General features: G+C 42.6%; 1 protein-coding gene across 2 annotated transcripts in view; it reads right to left on the reverse strand.

Annotated features, from left to right (window-relative positions):
• C6H8orf34 (chromosome 6 C8orf34 homolog) overlaps positions 1-20,255 on the reverse strand; it is a 422,831-nt gene that overhangs the window by 23,602 nt on the left and 378,974 nt on the right. The window contains exons 13-14 of one of the 2 annotated variants that reach the window (XM_069731463.1): positions 7,932-8,025; positions 7,659-7,718 (exon numbers count right to left, since the gene is read on the reverse strand). In XM_069731463.1, the coding sequence (XP_069587564.1) occupies positions 7,681-7,718; positions 7,932-8,025 (132 nt within the window). In that variant the 3' untranslated portion in view covers positions 7,659-7,680. The remainder of the gene's footprint in view (positions 1-7,658; positions 7,719-7,931; positions 8,026-20,255) is intronic. The other variant, XM_069731465.1, reaches the window with a different exon arrangement.

Here is a 20,255-nt window from a genome sequence, read left to right on the forward strand (position 1 = left end):
ACTATTTTCCCTCACTCCTCTCATTTTGCACTCACACCTTTTCATCTTCACCTCACACCTCTCATTTTCACCTCAGTATATACATGTTTGTAATCTCCCTTATATATAGTATACACCTGTATGTCATCTCCTGTATATAGTATATACCTGTATGTCATCTCCCCTGTATATAGTATATACCTGTATGTCATCTCCTATATATAGTATATACCTGTATGTCATCTCCTCCTATATATAGTATATACCTGTATGTCATCTCCTCCTGTATATAGTATATACCTGTAGGTAATCTGCTCCTGTATATAGTATATACCTGTGTGTCATCTCCTCCTGCATTTAGTATATACCTGTATGTCATCTCCTCCTGTATATAGTATGTACCTGTATGTCATCTCCTCCTCTATATAGTATATACCTGTGTGTTATCTCTCCTGTATATAGTATATATCTGTGTGTCATCTCCCCTGTATATAGTATATACCTGTGTGATCTCCTGTATTAGACCTCGTTAACACGTTATTTGCTCAGTATTTTTACCTCAGTATTTGTAAGCTAAATTGGCAGCCTGATATATCCCCAGCCAACAGGAAGCCCTCCCCCAGGCAGTATATATTAGCTCACACATACACATAATAGACAGGTCATGTGACTGACAGCTGCTGTCTTTCCTATATGGTACATTTGTTGCTCTTGTAGTTTGTCTGCTTATTAATCAGATTTTTATTTTTGAAGGCTAATACCAGACTTGTGTGTGTTTTAGGGCGAGTTTCGTTTGTCAAGTTGTGTGTGTTGAGTTGTGTGTGGCGACATGCATGTAGCGACTTTTGTGAGATGAGTTTTGTGTGGCAACATGCGTGTAGCAACTTTTTGTGTGTCGAGTTGCATGTAACAGGTTAGTGTAGCAAGTTGTGTGCAGCAAGTTTTGCGCATGGCGAGTTTTGCGCGTGGTGAGTTTTATGTCTGGTGCCTTTTGAGTATGTGCAAGTTTTGTGTGAGGCAACTTTTGCATGTGTTGCAAATTTTGTGCATATGGCAATTTTTCCGCGTGTGCAAGTTTTGCGTGTGGCGAGTTTTCCATGAGGTGAGTTTTGCACTTGTGGCGAGTTTTGCGTGAGCCTAGTTTTTGCATGTGGCGAGTTTTGCGCGTGGCGAGTTTTAAGAGGTGACTTTTGTGTTTCGACTTTTATGTGGCGAGGTTGGTGTATGTGTGGTGAAATGTGTGCTGAGGGTGGTATATGTGTTCAAGCACGTGGTAGTGTGTGGCGCATTTTGTGTGTGTGTTCACCTTAGCAACTGATCGGTATATACTCTTTTGCGCCATCGCTCTCATTCTTTAAGTCCCACTTGTTCACATCTGGCAGCTGTCAATTCACCTCCAACACTTTTCCTTTCACTTTTCCCCATTATGTAGATAGGGGAAAAATAGTTTGGTGAATTGGAAAGCGCGGAGTTAAAATTTCACCTCACAACATAGCTTATGACGTTCTCAGGGTCCAGACATGTGACTGTGCAAAATTTTGTGGCTGTAGCTGCGACGCCTCCAACACTTTTCATTTCACTTTTTCCCCATTATGTAGATAGGGGCAAAATTGTTTGGTGAATTGGAAAGCGCGGGGTTAAAATTTCACCTCACAACGTAGCCTATGACGCTCTCAGGGTCCAGACGTGTGACTGTGCAAAATTTTGTTGCTGTAGCTGCGATGCTTCCAACACTTTTCCTTTCACTTTTTTCCCCATTATGTAGATAGGGGCAAAATTGTTTGGTGAATTGGAAAGCGCGGGGTTAAAATTTCACCTCACAACGTAGCCTATGACGCTCTCGGGGTCCAGACGTGTGACTGTGCAAAATTTTGTTTCTGTAGCTTCTACGCCTCCAACACTTTTCCTTTCACTTTTTTCCCCATTATGTAGATAGGGGCAAAATTGTTTGGTGAATTGGAAGGCGCGGGTTAAAATTTCACCTCACAACGTAGCCTATGACGCTCTCGGGGTCCAGACGTGTGACTGTGCAAAATTTTGTTTCTGTAGCTTCGACGCCTCCAACACTTTTCCTTTCACTTTTTTCCTCATTATGTAGATAGGGGCAAAATTGTTTGGTGAATTGGAAAGCGCGGGGTTAAAATTTCACCTCACAACGTAGCCTATGACGCTCTCAGGGTCCAGACGTGTGACTGTGCAAAATTTTGTTGCTGTAGCTGCGACGCTTCCAACACTTTTCCTTTCACTTTTTTCCCCATTATGTAGATAGGGGCAAAATTGTTTGGTGAATTGGAACGCACGGGGTTAAAATTTCGCCTCACAATATAGCCTATGACGCTCTCAGGGTCCAGACGTGTGACTGTGCAAAATTTTGTGGCTGTAGCTCCGACGGTGCAGATGCCAATCCCGGACATACAAAAACACATACACACACACATTCAGCTTTATATAGTAGATTTTTTTTTTCTTTATTATTATTGGTTGCTGATTGCTGATCGTGGGAGATCCTGGTTCTGAGACTTCAACTGATCGCTGAAAGTGCACTCCTCAGGAGGCGGAAGATACACAGGAGTATTATACACAGGATTTGTAGACTTTCTACTGAGGCAATGCACTATGTGCATGCTCTAGCATCATAAGCAGCAAACTTTAGAGCTAATTTTTATTTGATCACTTGAGGTGTCAGGAAATTGACCCATAATGATCAGCAGCAAGTGAAATTGAGTATAATGTATTAACAAAAGAGTTAGCTGCTCTTTAAGCACTACATCTTCTTCATGTTTTTTAGCTGTATCACAGGAAAATACAACATTAGGGATGAGCGAACCCGAAAGGTAAAGCTTGGGTGTTGTACCGGATACCTAGTGTCCGGTGCTACACACCAAACACACACTTCTAAACGGAAGTCGGTGTTACTGTTCTGGCTCACCAGCAGAATAAAGCTTGTTGACAGACTGCAGTGTAGCCAATAAAGAAGCTTTACGGCTTTGGGCACTTCTGGCCAATATTGGTGATGGTGTGATATGCTATGTGGGTATCATTTTTGTGTATATTTCTATTTTAGTTATTTTCATGGTGTTCTCTTGTAGGAGTTATTTGCTAATTGATGAATGGCTGTTGCTGCCTTCTGATATCAGCCTCACAGCACTGTATTGTTTGCTAATATGCTAATGACATGTTGACCTAGCTTGTTGAAACAATGAGCCCCTGAGTCCTTCCCCCTCCTGACCTGTGAATGAGGAGGGAGACTTAAGGCCCCGTCACACATAGCGAGATCGCTAGCGAGATCGCTGCTGAGTCACAAGTTTTGTGACGGAACAGCGATCTCAGTAGCGATCTCGCTATGTGTGACATGTACCAGCGATCAGCCCCCTGCTGTGAGATCGCTGGTCGTGTCGGAATGGCCTGGGCCATTTTTTGATCGTTGAGGTCCCGCTGACATCACTGAATCGGCGTGTGTGACGCCGATTCAGCGATGTCTTCGCTGGTAACCAGGGTAAACATCGGGTAACTAAGCACAGGGCTGCGCTTAGTAACCCGATGTTTACCCTGGTTACCATCCTAAAAGTAAAAAAACAAACGCTACATACTTACCTATCGCTGTCTGTCCTCGGCGCTCTGCTTCTCTGGTCTGGCTGTGAGCGCCGGTCAGCCGGAAAGCAGAGCGGTGACGTCACCGCTCTACTTTCCGGCCGCTGTGCTCACAGCCAGACCAGAGAAGCAGAGCACCGAGGACAGACAGCGATAGGTAAGTATGTAGCGTTTGTTTTTTTTTACTTTAACGATGGTAACCAGGGTAAACATTGGGTTACTAAGCGCGGCCCTGCGCTTAGTTACCCGATGTTTACCCTGGTTACCGGGGACCTCGGGATCGTTGGTCGCTGGAGAGCTGTCTGTGTGACAGCTCTCCAGCGACCAAACAGCGACGCTGCAGCGATCCGGATCGTTGTCGGTATCGCTGCAGCGTCGCTATGTGTGACGGGGCCTTTAAAATATCAGGGAGGGGAGATACAGATCAGTCCTGTGTGGAACCATGATGTGAAGACAGCACGTGAGAGAGAAAGAAGAGTATATAGATTATGTTATCCTCTGTCTGCTGGATTGTTGGACTTTTATCCTGTTACTGAACTGCATTCGTGTTCTTGACTATTGTATCCTCAGTGTGGTGGATTATATATATGGACCTTTCATATTTTTGCCTCAATAAAGGTCTTGGAATTGTTTACTATACTCTAGCTCTGTTGATTATGCGGTATTGGAGAAGGACCCTGTGACATTTGGCATGACTGCAATAGTCCGGCACAATAATTGATCTGGCCTGTATAACCATGTTCAGGGAATAAATAAATAATTTTAAAAAACAACGTGCGAACCCCTCTATTTTTTAATACCAGTCAAGGGAAATCAGGCCCCTTCCTAGCCTAATAAAACCAGCCCTCAGCTACCCCAAAAATGGCTCATCCATTAAATGCACCAATTCTGGCGCTTAGCCTACGCTCTTCGTAATTGCCCTGGTGCATTGGCAATCAGGGTAATGGTTTTAATGTAATGGGGTTGTCTGACAGACCTTTCTCCATTACTAACTACTGGGGTTGATGTCAGCACGAGTCAATGCCAATGCCTCAGGACAGTGAGGAAGAGAAGTGGCTAAGCTGCAGATTATGCACATCTAATACATGCGCCATTTCTCGGTGGCTGTAGGCTGGTCTTATTAGGATGGGAAGGGGTCAATATCAATGGACCTTCCCAGCCTATTAATAACTGTCTGCTTTTGCTTAGCTGGTTATTAAAAATGTGATTGTTTAAAGATGTATTTAATAGGTTAAATAAGGTTTAAAACACCCTGTAGTATCAAATGAAAGGCGGGTAAGGGTGCTAATATAATATATGTAAAGGGATTATGACATTAAATAAATAAAGGACATCTATCATATCTGTTCTACCCATATATCTATTCATCATTTCCTTATCCACATTTGTTTGTCCTGATTTTACCCCATTTTGCTTCCCTCTACCCCTTACTACCCCCATGTTACAGCAACAAAGTTCGAGTCCCCATTGCCTTCTATGGAGTTCAGGGTCAAGCTTGGGCCCCCTAACCGATGAGACCGAACTTCCTCTGGTCCACTCATCCCTATCCAACATCAGTTACTATCAAATGCCACTTTGACCTTGTGGGAACTGTCTACTGTTCTGTTAAAAGACCTCACAACTGATGATATCTCTGCCATGATTCCAAAAGATAACATTAAGAGGGGCATGAGATTAGGAAAAAAGGACTGTTATTTTCCACGTGATGTACATGATGACGTAAAGCCATGTGATGTATAATAAAACTTCATAAATGCTCTATTCTTTAACACCTGCTTGGAATAGTAAAGCCATAATTAGTTATATTCCTTTATTGGCTGTAATAAAGGAAGAAGTTTTCTCACTTGTATAACAAAAAGAAGAATATATGTGATTTTTCCATTGCAGAGATCATCTTAGAAACATCTTTGAGACTGGGCAATTCCAGTAACATTCAGATACTTTGATAAATGGTTTAAGATGCTGAGGTTAAGCCTTGTAAGGTGGATCTAGTTAGCATTATATAAGCAATCCCATTACTGCACTTATGTAAAATATACATTTTATAGGATGATGACATTTGTTCCAGCTGCAAGTTTAGATTTTGCCGTTATTATTGAACTCCACCATTATGAAGTCTGTATTATTTCCACAGAAATCTATGGCTCGCAGAGTCAGAAAACAGGTGTTAGTTAATGTTTATTTTTTTCTGAGATCATAAATTGTGACGGCCTGGCTCCCAGAATGGAAGATCACTAAATGAGTGTTGTATGTTAACTCCAAACACAAGACTATAATGTATGCCAGGTGACATATTTATCAGCGGGCTGTTACACAAGCATGGCAAAAGCTGGCAAGACAAATGCTGGCCGGGCATCTTTGAACTATTTCTTTGGCCACAATAAGCACATTCTAATTCCAGGTGGATCCTATTACTAAATAATTATATTTGATGCCTAGTAATTCCCTGTATTTACATGCCACCTGCAACAGGACCGAGTCATGTTCCCCTCTAATACCTCCGAACAGATGATGATCTATCAGAAATATTCACCACATGCTTGTGACTCTACAGTGCTGTATAATGACTAAAGATCTCCTTCTCACCTCTGCGGACGCAAAGGAAGATTCTTACAAATGGTAGAACTTTCTACACAGGGCCTGAATGGCAATGTGATGGACATATACAGCTCTGTGGACTGATGTACAGGCCAATCAGAAAGTGTTTAACGGACTTTTCACTATATTATAACCAGCTCAATTTATATACCGCTAGCGTAATTATAACTGGTGGAGGAGCTGCAATGGCACCTGGGCCCTGGAGACTAAGGGACACAAAAAGTCGCTTTGAGCCACAGGAAAAGACTATTAGTATTAAAGACTTACATTAGTTGAAGGCCCTGTTGGAAATTTTGTGGTGGGGCCCACAAGCTTCAAGTTACGCCACTGATCATTACACAACATATCATAAGAGTTTTCACCTATTTATTATTTCATTTCATCAAAAGAATGGTGATAAGTTCTGATCACACAGAAGACTTCCATATCTAGGCCATTTCAGCCTATCAGAACTTAGCCAGGATCCCTCTGATGGATTTGTGCATAAAGAGAATCTGATGCACTCAAACAGATCCCATAGATTTAAAAGGGTTACCTGGTACTTTTATTTTTACAATGTGCCTAAGAATTAACAGGCAGGTAGTTGATAACCACCTGCCTGCTGTGCCTGGCAACGATCTTTGCCAGTACATAGTGGTCACAGACCGCTCCTGCCGGCGATTCAGTGGCTTCCACTAATGTAACGTTGATAAAGCAGCTGCTTCTCTTCTGCTCTGTTGATGGGACATGACTGCTGGGTTCATGGCTGGGTTAGCCTGCGGGGAGTCACCTGTCTGACAGCATGTCGGCAGTCTTGCACTGTCAACACAGCAGCCCACAAGAAGAAGTGCTGCTTTGTTGACATGGAGCAGCTGAATCGCTGGCAGGAGCAGGACTTGTTAATGACCGCACAGAGCTGGCGCCATGTACAACAGGCAGTTGCCTATCTTAGCAACTACATGCCTGTTTTTGTCTGTTTTTTTACTATATGTTTAAAAACTAAGTTCTGGACAACCCATTTAAAAGAGTCTACCAGCAGGAAATGACTATTCAAACCAAGAACACCATTCGTGTGGCCAAACTGTTATATGCACCACCACACCTACTTGTTTTCCATTTATCCCCTGCCTCCTCTTCTCTGAGTGACAACGACTTGACAGGAGCCAGAAAATGGTAGCGATAGATGCAAAACAAGTAGGTGGGAAAGTGCACTGAACTTCTCAGCCATACCAAGAGTTCACAGAGTGTCTGTGCATGGTTTGAACAGTCATTTTTTTCCTGACAAGCATCCTTGAAATTGACGCCTAGCAGGCTTCTGTCTGAATTTTATCAGACTGAACTGGACTGTTGGAATCAAATTTTCATAATGGAGACTAAGATACGATTATGGTACACTGGGTGTAGTTACCAATTTTTTCTTTATATTTTTAAAGCCTGCACTGCTGCAAAAGCATTACAATTTCGCTGTCCTGTTTCCTATAGAATTAAAGTTCCATTAGTCTTACACCTACCTATAGTAAATTTCCATTAGTTCTACATCCAATGTTCAGTAATTCCCGATAGTCCAACATCTGTGCAAGAAAGTCCCAATATAACTGGTTAAACTCGTGGATCTAGAAAAGTATATCATATGCTATTATCTGATGAATAGTGTTATATGCCCAGAATTTCTCTTTGAAGCGTGTTTTTATGGGAGAGTTTGCAGAGAGAATGAGCCTTGAGATTTTTCATTGAATATGAAATGTGGACTTTCATACATGCATACAAAATAGAGGAAAGCTTACGTTTTTCCTTTTCTGTCTCCACACCTTCACTCTCTGTGTCACTTGGAAGAGTCCATGGTTGACGAGAACCTTGCAGTTGTTCATAAGATTCCTCCTATCATGAAAGAAAAAAAAATGTGCTAAAATGGTTTTTCAGCACAAATAATAAATCCTTAAATAACTAAAGCAAAATGCCAGTAAACATATGTATAATGTGTGTAACATTATACTTCAAAATTCAATAAGTCAATGCTGGAAACAACAGCTATACAGTTATGCTTGTCTAATTGCAAAGCCTCCTGCTTGGCATCAGCCATCAACATTCTTATAGCAAGTTGCTCACAATTACAGTATCTATCTAAATTGTCAGGCTGGCTACTTTAGAGCCTAGCTGTGATACTTAGAAAGTGGCTTTTGAAAATAAATCTGGCCTGTAATATTACCATGTCTGAGGTGTTATAGAGCATTATGAGATTTCTAGGTTTTACGAGGACCCTGGAGACCTCAATCTCAGATCAAACCCCTGTCGTAATGTTCCTTACATTTCTATTTTCAAATCGGCATCACTATTACATCGCATAGCCCAGAAATCTCAGACATTTCAGAAGCTACATTGCTGGTTTTTAAGTTATCTGAATTAGAGCAGAGTTATGATTTGTGACTACAGTTTTGCTACAGTGTCTATAGGGTGCCTGTGGTAGTCTGAAATACACCTCTTGTCTCATCAATGGTTCTGGCTTCTACTCTGCTCTGTCCTTCCCCTGAAGCTACACCTTTACTGGATGGCTACTGTGTATAAATGTAAGTCAACTTCTTGGCCACCAAGACATCGGGGAATGTAGAGCTGATTTTCATTGCAGAAAGAGTAGAATGATAATGGGGAGACCAGGGCTGTAACAATGGTAAGCTAAGGGGTTGCAGTCGCACTGTAGACTTGGAACCTTTGGAAGCCCTAAAGGCTCCTTGGACCAATACTATTAAAGACACGTTATATTTGTGGAACCTGTTAGAGATTCAACTTGTGCCATTGCTATAGAGTACTGAACAATCAGAGACAATTATCAGGTAACTGCCTCATATATATTGAGACAAATCACATTTTTAAGGGGGAGCCTGGGTGGTGTCTTTAACAATGGTCCTGCCCTATGCCTAATGTCTCATTCATGAACATTCTGAACATACTGCTACCATCTCTGCCTTTGTCGCTTTGTTTCAGTTAAGCTTTAGGAGAGCCGGGAATTTGTAAACCCCCTCCAGTTCATCTGTGTTTTGCTGCAGAAAACTGGTTGGTAGATTAACTCTCTGCTGGAAGCCATGACCAGAACTACTTCCTATTTAAAGACCCTCAGTCAGTCTCTGGTTGCCAGTAATAAGTTCTATTATCCTGGTTTACTCCTGTTACTCTGTATCTGCTAAGTTAATTTAAATTCATTACTGATCCTGGCATCTTCCCAACTACATCTCTGTCCTCTGAATTTGTCCCTGACTTTGACTTCAACAGTATGGTCCGACTTAATGACACTTCTTTCTGCTGGCTTGCTCCACTGGCCAGCAGCCACTCCATGTACTTAACCTTGGGGGAGCTGACTAAGTCCTTATGCCTGTACATTGGTTAAAGGGTGAAGAACAGGATTCCCATGGAAACTACTACATGCAATGGATAGCTGAGAGTCTGTCTGTGAAAGCTTTTTTAAAAGCTACCAGTCTTTTCAATTTGGGGTGTGCATTACGCCTAATGACAGTTTGTATAAAAATTCACGTGCCAGGTCCCACACACCCATGATGTTGGTATATAAATATATAAGTCATTGCCAATGTGTAGGGTATGATGTGGTCATGTGGTTTTCAGATGTTGGCACCAAAATGCAGGAATGAATAGGGCATACATTGTAATAAATGAAAGTACAGTGTTTCTCACGAACACATGTAAATATACACACTGCACATACGATAAATACCAGCCTATCTCCTCTTCAGTTCCTCTAGATTCCTGCAGTTAAAGGACTGTTGGTGACATTATGGTCTCGTAAAGGTCCTTAATCAGTCTTAACTCTAGAACAGAAATGCTGGAGGCCCTTAAGAGAATGGTGAGCAGTTGACCACTTTGTTTCCCATAATACTGGTCCTGACTCTAACGAGGGCTTATTTTTGGAGTAGGGCTTATATTTCAAGCATACTCAAAAAATCCTGGAAATCATGCTAGGGCTTATTTCAGGGTAGGTCTTATTTTCGGTACAAGTAGGATTATCAAACGAGTGTGCACGTATTTATGTATTTGAGGGTTCCATTAATTTAGAATTTAAGAATAGAAGAATTTATATCTTAATTTTGCAGCAGTTTACACTTTTACTGAATTCCAATTAATGAAAAAATATAGATGCAGTAGAAAGTAGAATATGCAAGTCTTTAAGAAAGATTTACCTCATCTATCATAAGAGACATTTTTGTGGCAGCCAACCAAAAGTTGCTATTCGGAGATAAAATAGGATACGAATCTGAGCCAGGTAACATCTTACAGAGGACAATTTGCATGTTTTAGGGCCTTGAAAAATATGCCTGTGTGTGTCCTACCTAATCTTTAAATGAGATCTTGGCATATGTTTTAAAAAATAATTACATTTATTTTATCTCAGCTGGAAGGAGTTGCGTGGAGGAGTCGATCCAGGAATTCCACAATTCAAACTCTAAGTCAATATATCTGCATTTTTATGCAAATTAAATTAAAAATAAAACAGTTGCTGCTTCCTCTAGCAGAATGCAATCAGCTTCTAAGTGTTTTTGGATGGTCAGGGAGATAAACTGAATCTCAAGTATGAAATAACTAAGATTGCATGACGTAATATAATATATAAGGTTGAGAGACTGCGGTATTAGTGGGTTCTGGTTCATCGACGGGTCAGTAACTAAGGAAATCAAGAACATTTCAATTATCTACCTGAAATATTTTTTTATTCCTTTAACAACTTGCCAAAAAAAGCAATTTTTGTGTATAATATATGTAGAAAAATTACATATTTACTGTATATTTAAAGGAAAAAAGAAAGTTATCCCATATTTACTTGCAAAGTCAGTTGTCAGGTGCAGATACTTCATGACTTACATAAGCTCCAACCATAGCAGAAAAATGTAAAAAAAATACATAGTTACACAGTGATGTTGACAAAAAAAATCATGTTATCATCATTCAATATTGGTCTAGGAAAAATAAAACCATATGAGGTCCTCAAGTTACAAGAAAATATACTCCCAAAATGGCGAGGAGTCAAATTCATGGACCCATTTTTAATATTTTTTTTAGAAATAGCCTGTAATATAATAGGCTTCGAGAAAAGTATAAAGCCCTTTTAGAATCATTTGATGGCGACATCCATCAAATAAATTGTGGCATAACGTTCCGAAGTGTTACTAGCTTTAACCCCTTCATGATACGGCCAATTTCCATTTTTGTGTTCTTGTTTTTTCCTCACCTTCTTCCCAGAGCCATAACTTCTTTATTTTTCTGTCCAAAAATATCCATGTTTTGTGAAACGAGTTATACTTGTGAATGACTGTTAGGGCTGGCGAAATGCACCAAATAAATATAAAAAGATAACAATTAGATGCATTCGCATCCCGGGGTCCACCGTACACCGAACCTGCTGCTAGGTAATGGCAGAATAAGATGGCCGATAAACGCTGAACACACATGGGTTAAACGTCACCCGGTGTGAATAGATATGAATTTGGGATTTGCTCCCTTCTTGGTGAGGGCTACCAAGGGAGCTACCAAAGTTGAGAAGTGAGGCATGAACTGGAAATAATAGTTAATGAACCCCATAAAGAGATGCACTGCTTTGAGAGAATGGGGTTCCTGCCAGTCCATAACAACCTGTAGCTTGGCAGGATCCATAGCCAATCCCTGGGCAAAGATGATATAGCCCAAGAAAGACAAAGACTCCTGCTCAAACACACACTTCTCCAACTTGGCATAGAGGGAGTTTGCCCGTAGGAGGTCGAAGACTTTGCAGACCTCTCCGGTGGGAGTCTATATCTGGAGAGTAGATGAGAATATCATCCAGGTAGACTATGACCGAGGTGGAGAACATATCCCGAAAAATGTTGTTTAAAAAGTCCTGGAAAAGGGCTGGGGCATTACAAAGCCCAAAGGGCATAATCAGGTACTCGTAATGGCCATCCCTGGTGTTAAATGCAGTTTTCCATTCGTCCCCTTCACAGACACAAATCAGGTTGTAAGCACCCCGCAGATCAAGTTTAGTAAAAACCCTTGCTCCCCGCAACCTATCAAACAACTCAGTTTAAGGGGCAGCGGGTACTTGTTCCTAATGGTGATGGCATTAAGACCCCTGTAATCTATGCATGGACATAGTTCTCCGTTCTTCTTTTGAACGAAGAAGAACCCCGCCCCTGCAGGTTACATAGTTACATAGTTACATAGTTATTAAGGTTGAAGGAAGACTATATGTCCATCTAGTTCAACCCATAGCCTAACCTAACATGTTGATCCAGAGGAAGGCAAAAAAAACCCATGTGCAAAGAGTAAGCTCCACATTGGGGAAAAAAATTCCTTCCCGACTCCACATACGGCAATCAGACTAGTTCCCTGGATCAACGCCCTATCAAGGAATCTAGTGTATATACCCTGTAACATTATACTTTTCCAGAAAGGTATCCAGTCCCCTCTTAAATTTAAGTAATGAATCACTCATTACAACATCATACGGCAGAGAGTTCCATAGTCTCACTGCTCTTACAGTAAAGAATCCGCGTCTGTTATTATGCTTAAACCTTTTTTCCTCCAACCGCAGAGGATGCCCCCTTGTCCCTGTTTCAGGTCTATGATTAAAAAGATCATCAGAAAGGTCTTTGTACTGTCCCCTCATATATTTATACATTAAAATAAGATCACCCCTTAGTCTTCGTTTTTCCAAACTAAATAGCCCCAAGTGTAATAACCTATCTTGGTATTGCAGACCCCCCAGTCCTCTAATAACCTTGGTCGCTCTTCTCTGCACCCGCTCCAGTTCAGCTATGTCTTTCTTAAACACCGGAGACCAGAACTGTGCACAGTATTCTAAGTGTGGTCGAACTAGTGACTTGTATAGAGGTAAAATTATTAATTCTCCTCATGAGCATCTATGCCTCTTTTAATGCATCCCATTATTTTATTTGCCTTTGTAGCAGCTGCCTGACACTGGCCACTGAATTTAAGTTTGTCATCCACCCATACACCCAGGTCTTTTTCATTGACGGTTTTGCCCAGAGTTTTAGAATTAAGCACATAATTATACATCTTATTACTTCTACCCAAGTGCATGACCTTACATTTATCCCCATTAAAGCTCATTTGCCATTTATCAGCCCAAGCTTCTAGTTTACATAAATCATCCTGTAATATAAAATTGTCCGCCTCTGTATTGATTACCCTGCAGAGTTTAGTGTCATCTGCAAATATTGAAATTCTACTCTGAATGCCCCCTACAAGGTCATTAATAAATATGTTAAAAAGAAGAGGGCCCAATACTGACCCCTGTGGTACCCCACTGCTAACCGCTACCCAGTCCGAGTGTGCTCCATTAATAACCACCCTTTGTTTCCTATCCCTGAGCCAGCTCTCAACCCACTTGCACATATTTTCCCCTATCCCCATTATTCTCATTTTATGTATCAACCTTTTGTGTGGCACCGTATCAAAAGCTTTTGAAAAGTCCATATACACTACATCCACTGGGTTCCCTTGGTCCAATCTGGAACTTACCTCTTCATAGAAACTGATCAAATTAGTCTGACATGAACGGTCCCTAGTAAACCCGTCTGATACTGGGTCATGAGGTTATTCCTCTTCAGATACTCCAGTATAGCATCCCTTAGAATGCCCTCCAGTATTTTACCCACAGTAGAGGTTAAGCTTACTGGCCTATAATTTCCGAGTTCAGTTTTTGTCCCCTTTTTGAATATTGGCACCACATTTGCTATACGCCAGTCCTGTGGCACAGACCCTGTTATTATGGAGTCTTTAAAGATTAAAAATAATGGTCTATCAATGACTGTACTTAATTCCTGCAGTACTCGAGGGTGTATCCCATCCGGGCCCGGAGATTTGTCAATTTTAGTGATTTTTAGACGCCGCCGCACTTCCTGCTGGGTTAAGCAGGTGACATTTAATTAGGAATTTTTATCACTAGACATTTTGTCTGCCATGGGATTTTCTTGTGTAAATACTGATGAAAAAAAGTCATTTAGCATATTGGCTTTTTCCTCATCCTCATCCACCATCTCATCCAGACTATTTTTAAGGGGGCCAACACTATCATTTTTTAGTTTCTTACTATTTATGTAGTTAAAGAATATTTTAGGATTATTTTTACTCTCTCTGGCAATGAGTCTCTCTGTCTCAATCTTTGCTGCCTTGATTTGCTTTTTACAGAATTTATTTAATTTTCTGTATTTATTTAATGCCTCCTCACTACCTACTTCCTTTAATTCTCTAAATGCTTTCTTTTTGTCACTTATTGCGCCCCTTACAGCTCTATTTAGCCATATTGGTTTCCTCCTATTTCTAGTATGTTTATTCCCATACGGTATATACTGTGCACAGGTCCTATCCAGGATGCTAATAAACGTCTCCCATTTTCTTTGTGTATTTTTGTGTCTCAGGATATCGTCCCAGTTAATTGCACCAAGATCCTCTCTCATCCGTTGGAAATTTGCCATCCTGAAGTTTAGTGTCTTTGTAACCCCTCTACTACACATCTTTTTAAAGGATACTTGAAAACTTATTATTTTGTGATCGCTATTTCCCAAGTGACCCCCAACCCTTATATTTGATATGCGGTCTGGCCTGTTGGTTAATATTAGGTCTAGCAGTGCCCCCCTTCTTGTTGGGTCCTGATTCTGAACCAGTTGTGAAAGGTAATTGTCTCTCATAATTGTCAAAAACTGATTACCTTTGCTGGAACTGCAGGTTTCTATTCCCCAATCTATTTCAGGGTAGTTGAAGTCCCCCATAATAATGACTTCTCCTTGAGTCGCAGCTTCATCTATTTGCTTTACGAGGATATTCTCCATTGCTTCCATTATTTTTGGAGATTTATAATAAACCCCTATCAGTAATTTATTATTTTTTCCCCCTCCCCTTATCTCCACCCACAGGGATTCTACATTTTCATTAAATTCACCTATATTATCGCGCAGGATGGGTTTTAAGGATGATTTTACATATAGACACACCCCTCCCCCTCGCTTATCTGTACGGTCATTTCTGAACAGGCTGTAGCCCTGCAAGTTAACAGCCCAGTCATGGCTCTCATCCAGCCACGTTTCAGATATCCCCACCATGTCATAAGTATGCTCCAACAACATTAGTTCTAATTCGTCCATTTTGTTGGCGAGGCTTCTGGCATTAGTATACATGCACTTTATGTTCCTCTCTGTACTTCTATTTCTTAAATTATTAACTGTTCTGACCCCACCCCCCATGCCACCGCCACCCCCAACTTCCTTATTTGTGCCCAGGTCTCTATCTGCACTATCTTCCCCTCCTATAAAATGAATACCCTCCCCCCCAATTCCTAGTTTAAACACTCCTCCAACCTTCTAGCCATTCTCTCCCCCAGCACAGCTGCACCCTCCCCATTGAGGTGCAGCCCGTCCCTAGCGTAGAGCCTGTAGCCAACTGAGAAGTCGGCCCAGTTCTGCAGGAACCCAAACCCCTCTTTCCTACACCAATTCTTGAGCCACTTATTAACCTCCCTAATCTCCCGTTGCCTCTCTGGCGTGGCACGTGGTACCGGCAGTATTTCGGAAAATACCACGTTGGAGGTCCTTGCTTTCAGCTTGCAGCCTAATTCCCTGAAATCATCTTTAAGGACCTTCCACCTACCTCTAACTTTGTCATTAGTGCCAATGTGCACCATGACCGCTGGGTCCTCACCAGCCCCTCCCAATAATCTGTCCACCCGATCAGCGATGTGTCGGACTCGAGCGCCAGGTAGGCAGCACACCGTTCGACGATCCCTGTCTTTGTGACAGATTGCCCTATCTGTTCCCCTAATAATTGAGTCCCCCACTACCAGCACCTGTCTGGCCTGCCCTGCTCTCCTATTTCCCTCCTTACTGGAGCAGTCACTCCTCCGGCTTTCAGAGGACATGCCTGGCTGCAGCAGTGCTACCCCTGTACTGGCACCCCCCTCATCTGCCAACTTAGCAAACTTATTGGGGTGTTCCAGATCAGGACTAGCCTCCCTGGCACTCTTCCCTCTACCCCGCTTCCTAACTGTCACACAGCTTGCTACTTCATTGTCCTGCAGCTCCATCCCACCATCACCCCCCTCATCTGTCCCATTGAGCGTCTGCTCCGTGAGCAGAAGACTCCTCTCCATATTGTCTATGGATCTCAGTGTTGCCAGCTGCACATTTAGCGTCAGAATCTGGGTTTCCAAATGCACAACGTGCTCACATCTCGCACAGCAGTATGCACCCTCGATCGGCTGCTCAAGGACTGCATACATGTGGCAAGATGTGCACTGGATGGCATTAGCAATCGTGGAGCACATTTCCTAATGGGGATTGCACCAGACAGAACAGTTCAATTAAAAAAAAAAATAAAAATAAATACAAAGTATTAATAAAAATCAGACAGCAATTCCTCCCCTGGAAACTCCCTGAATCCAAAGTCACTGAATCACAAGTCACACTTAGCGCCGTCCACACTTACGCTCAGGACACACTCAGCTCGCTCACACTCGCTCTGCTGAAGATTTATAGATTTTTTTTTTTTCTAGTTCCCCTCAACAGCAATCAACCTTGCTGTTCAAATGCACTTCCAAAAAGGACTTGAGCCCCAAACAGCTGCCCCTTATAAACCCTTAACTATGAGCCCCCACCCTAAGTTAACCCTTATGAATATACCTACCCCCAATTCAGCAACTCACACCAATTCACACAGGTATTTGTTAAAGGCTTTCCAAATACCTCTTCACTGAATCACAAGTCACACTTACCGCCGTCCACACTTACGCTCAGGACACACTCAGCTCGCTCACACTCGCTCTGCTGAAGATTTATAGATTTTTTTTTTTCTAGTTCCCCTCAACAGCAATCAACCTTGCTGTTCAAATGCACTTCCAAAAAAGGTGATACTGACTTCCTAATGAATCCTCTTGCCAGATTCTCCTGGATGTACTAAGTAATTGCCTCCGGCTCCAGGAGAGATAGTGGATTTAACTCGACCCCGGGGAGGCTCAGTACCAGGCAAAAGGTCAATAGGGCAGTCATAGGGGCAGTGAGGCAGAAGGGTCTCCGCAGCCTTCTTGGTGAACACCTCCGCATAGGGCCAATAATGTTTGAGGAGAGAGGAGAGATCTGCAGGTACCTCTGTAGTAGAAACCTGAACGCACTCCCTCTGACATCTACCCTCACAAGATTTACTCCATCCCAGAATTCTCCCTGAGGACCACTCTGTATGAGGAGAGTTGTAGCGTAGCCACGGTATCCCTAAGAGAACCTTATCAATTCCCTCGGGAATGACTAGGAGGGAGATGATCTGATGAAAGACATGGATAGAGTAAATGGGATGGTCTGATGAGTTATCTGTGAGGGCAGTGTCGACCCATTTATCACTCATATGGTCACTGGTTTGGTGAGAATCATCAGAGGAATTGCTTGCTGTTGGGCAAAGGCAGAAGACATAAAGGTGCCCTCTGTCCCAGAATCCACACAAAGCTTTACCGTATGAGTGGATGGGCCAATGGTAATTGTCCCCTTGAAGGACAATTTGGAGGAAACACTGTTGTGTCTAGTGAGCCACCTCCTACGGTCACTAAATGAGGACATTTTCTTAACCACTGAGGACATCTGGAGGCAAGATGTCCTGACTGCCAGCAGACATGACAGACCTTGAGTGCACGAGCAGTTCAGGACTTAGATTCCTCTTGTAACACCTCCAAGGCCTCTTGTTCGGACGCCTGGACCGGAGATTTCAGGTGTTAGCGAAGCTGGGAACCAGCCGAAACCTCTGCCTACACTGGGCTTGCTCCAACCTTCGCTCATTAAAACAAAGGTTGATGTGAGTTGACACCGCTATTAGCTCCTCCAGTGTGGCGGGAATCTCCCTAGTGGTCAAAGCATCCTTCACATGGTCAGCCAGCCCCCTCCAAAATACAGGGATGAGGGCTTTATCTGGCCACTCCAGCTCAGGTGCTAAAGTCCGGAAGTGGACGGCAAAATGGCTGACCATGGACAAGCCCTGTATCAATGCCAGCAGTTGGAGCGCCATATCACGGGTGACTCGAGGTCCCAAAAAGATGTTTCAGAGTGCTCAGGAACCGCAGAGCACTCTGCACAACATGATCATTGCGCTCCCAAAGCGGCATAGCCCACTTCAATGCCCTGTCCGACAGGAGGGATATTGCGATTCCCACCTTTGCCCACTATGTGGGAAAATGTGCAGCCAGGAGCTCAAGGTCAAGGTATATTGCACACTGGCTCACGAATCCCCTACACAGCTTACTGTCGCCAGTAAACTTATCTGGCAACAGGAGACGGGATAAGGTTGGAACAGGGGTGGCAGCGGACAAACTAGCTGCATCAACGCTAGCAGCCTGAACAGCTACTGCGGTAACATCCACAACTGAGGTTGTGCGCTCAAGAGCAGCCAACCTGCCCTCCAGTTGCTGGATGTACCGCTGCAGTCTCTGTTCTCCTGCCATTATAATGTTAGGGCTGGAGGAACGCACCAAATAAATATAAAGATAACAATAAGATGTGTTCGCATCCCGGAGTCCACCGTGCAGAGATGGAACCTGCTGCTAAGTAATGGTGAAATAATATGGTGGATGAACGCTGAACACACGTGGGTTAAGCGTCACCCGTTGTGAATAAAAGCGAACTCCGTTACTTCACAGAGTCGCAATAGAAACGATGTGCCCTGTTAGTCACAGGGTGCAGCAGGTGGATGCTAGTGGGATCCCTAGAATTATCCCCCACTATGCTGTGGTTGGACTCGATCTGACCCTCGGTGGCTTTTGAGCCTGCACCTGAGGACGCCCTGAGCAGATGCTGAGTCCAAGTGGGAATTTTAACCCTATGATGACAAAAGTGTGAACGCAGCTGTGATTATTTGCTCCACTCACCTAATACCCAAACAACAACCAGAGGGAAGGGGATCATTTAGGAACATTCACCAGAGTCAATCTCACAGAATAGAAAAGAAAAAGACACGCACTCTTGCTACAGTGGTGCTGACTGAACGTGGAGTTATTTCGCAAATATAATCCCTAGGATAAACAGTCGCACTCTGAATTCCTTTAAGTTGCAAACAATTTCGAATTTTATTTTCAAAACACCAAAATTAAATGATTCAGCGAATTTGAGACAATAAGTTATTCCAATGGTATAAGGTAATGTTTCGACCGACTGGGTCTTTATCAAACCTTACTCGTAGAAAGGCAAGGAGAGGAAATATTTCATGAGAGGTGCTGGAGTCCCATTAAGGGCTACTTGTATGCTGCATCTGGAGACTGCGGTGGTTGGAATCTCACAGCATACACATACATTGTCAGGTCTATAGTAGCGCATGGCCGAGCGGCCATTTGAACCTTTTATAGTCGTACCCTCCCGGGATCTTCCTGGTGGTCCAATCGGAGCTGCTACAGGATCTGAGCATGTGACCTCCGATCTCCAATGAGAGGTCGTCCCACAGTCATGCTCAGTAGACAAAAAGCAGGACTTAGTCCCTGGAGCATCTGCTCGCCGCTGATGAATGCTGGTTATAATAGCGGGACCATGGAATGGCAGCATTAACCAGACGAACAGCATCAGTTCAGCAAGACACTGGGACTGACGTCTCTGCTGAGTAGGCACCTCTGTAGCTGGGGAAAAATGGGAGACTGCAGAGGACATGGTTCGAGATTTCCCTTGTGCAGCAGCGGGAACTTGACAACTAACAATGACAGCATTCATTTTACCACATAGCGTACTGGAAAACGGGAAAAAATTCTAAGCGGGGAGAAATTGTGAAAAAAAAAAACTAATTCTGACATTGTTTTTTGAGAATTGATTTTAAAATGTACATAGTGTGGTAAAAGACCTCCTGATATAATTCTCCTCATCAGTATAATTACGGTAATACTAAACATCCAGTTTACTCTATTATTTTAGTGACAAAAAAATTCAGAAGTTTTTTCAAAAAAAATTTGGATGTTGTATCACCATTTTCTGAGACCTGTAACATTTTCATTTATTTAGTCGATGGTGCTCTGTGATGGCTTATTTTTTGCAAGGCGAGACAATGTTTTTATTGATAACATTTTGGGATAGGTAAGACGTTATGAAATTTGGATTGCTTGT

The sequence above is a fragment of the Ranitomeya imitator genome, chromosome 6 (genome assembly GCF_032444005.1).
Source record: "Ranitomeya imitator isolate aRanImi1 chromosome 6, aRanImi1.pri, whole genome shotgun sequence".
NCBI lineage: Eukaryota > Metazoa > Chordata > Amphibia > Anura > Dendrobatidae > Ranitomeya > Ranitomeya imitator.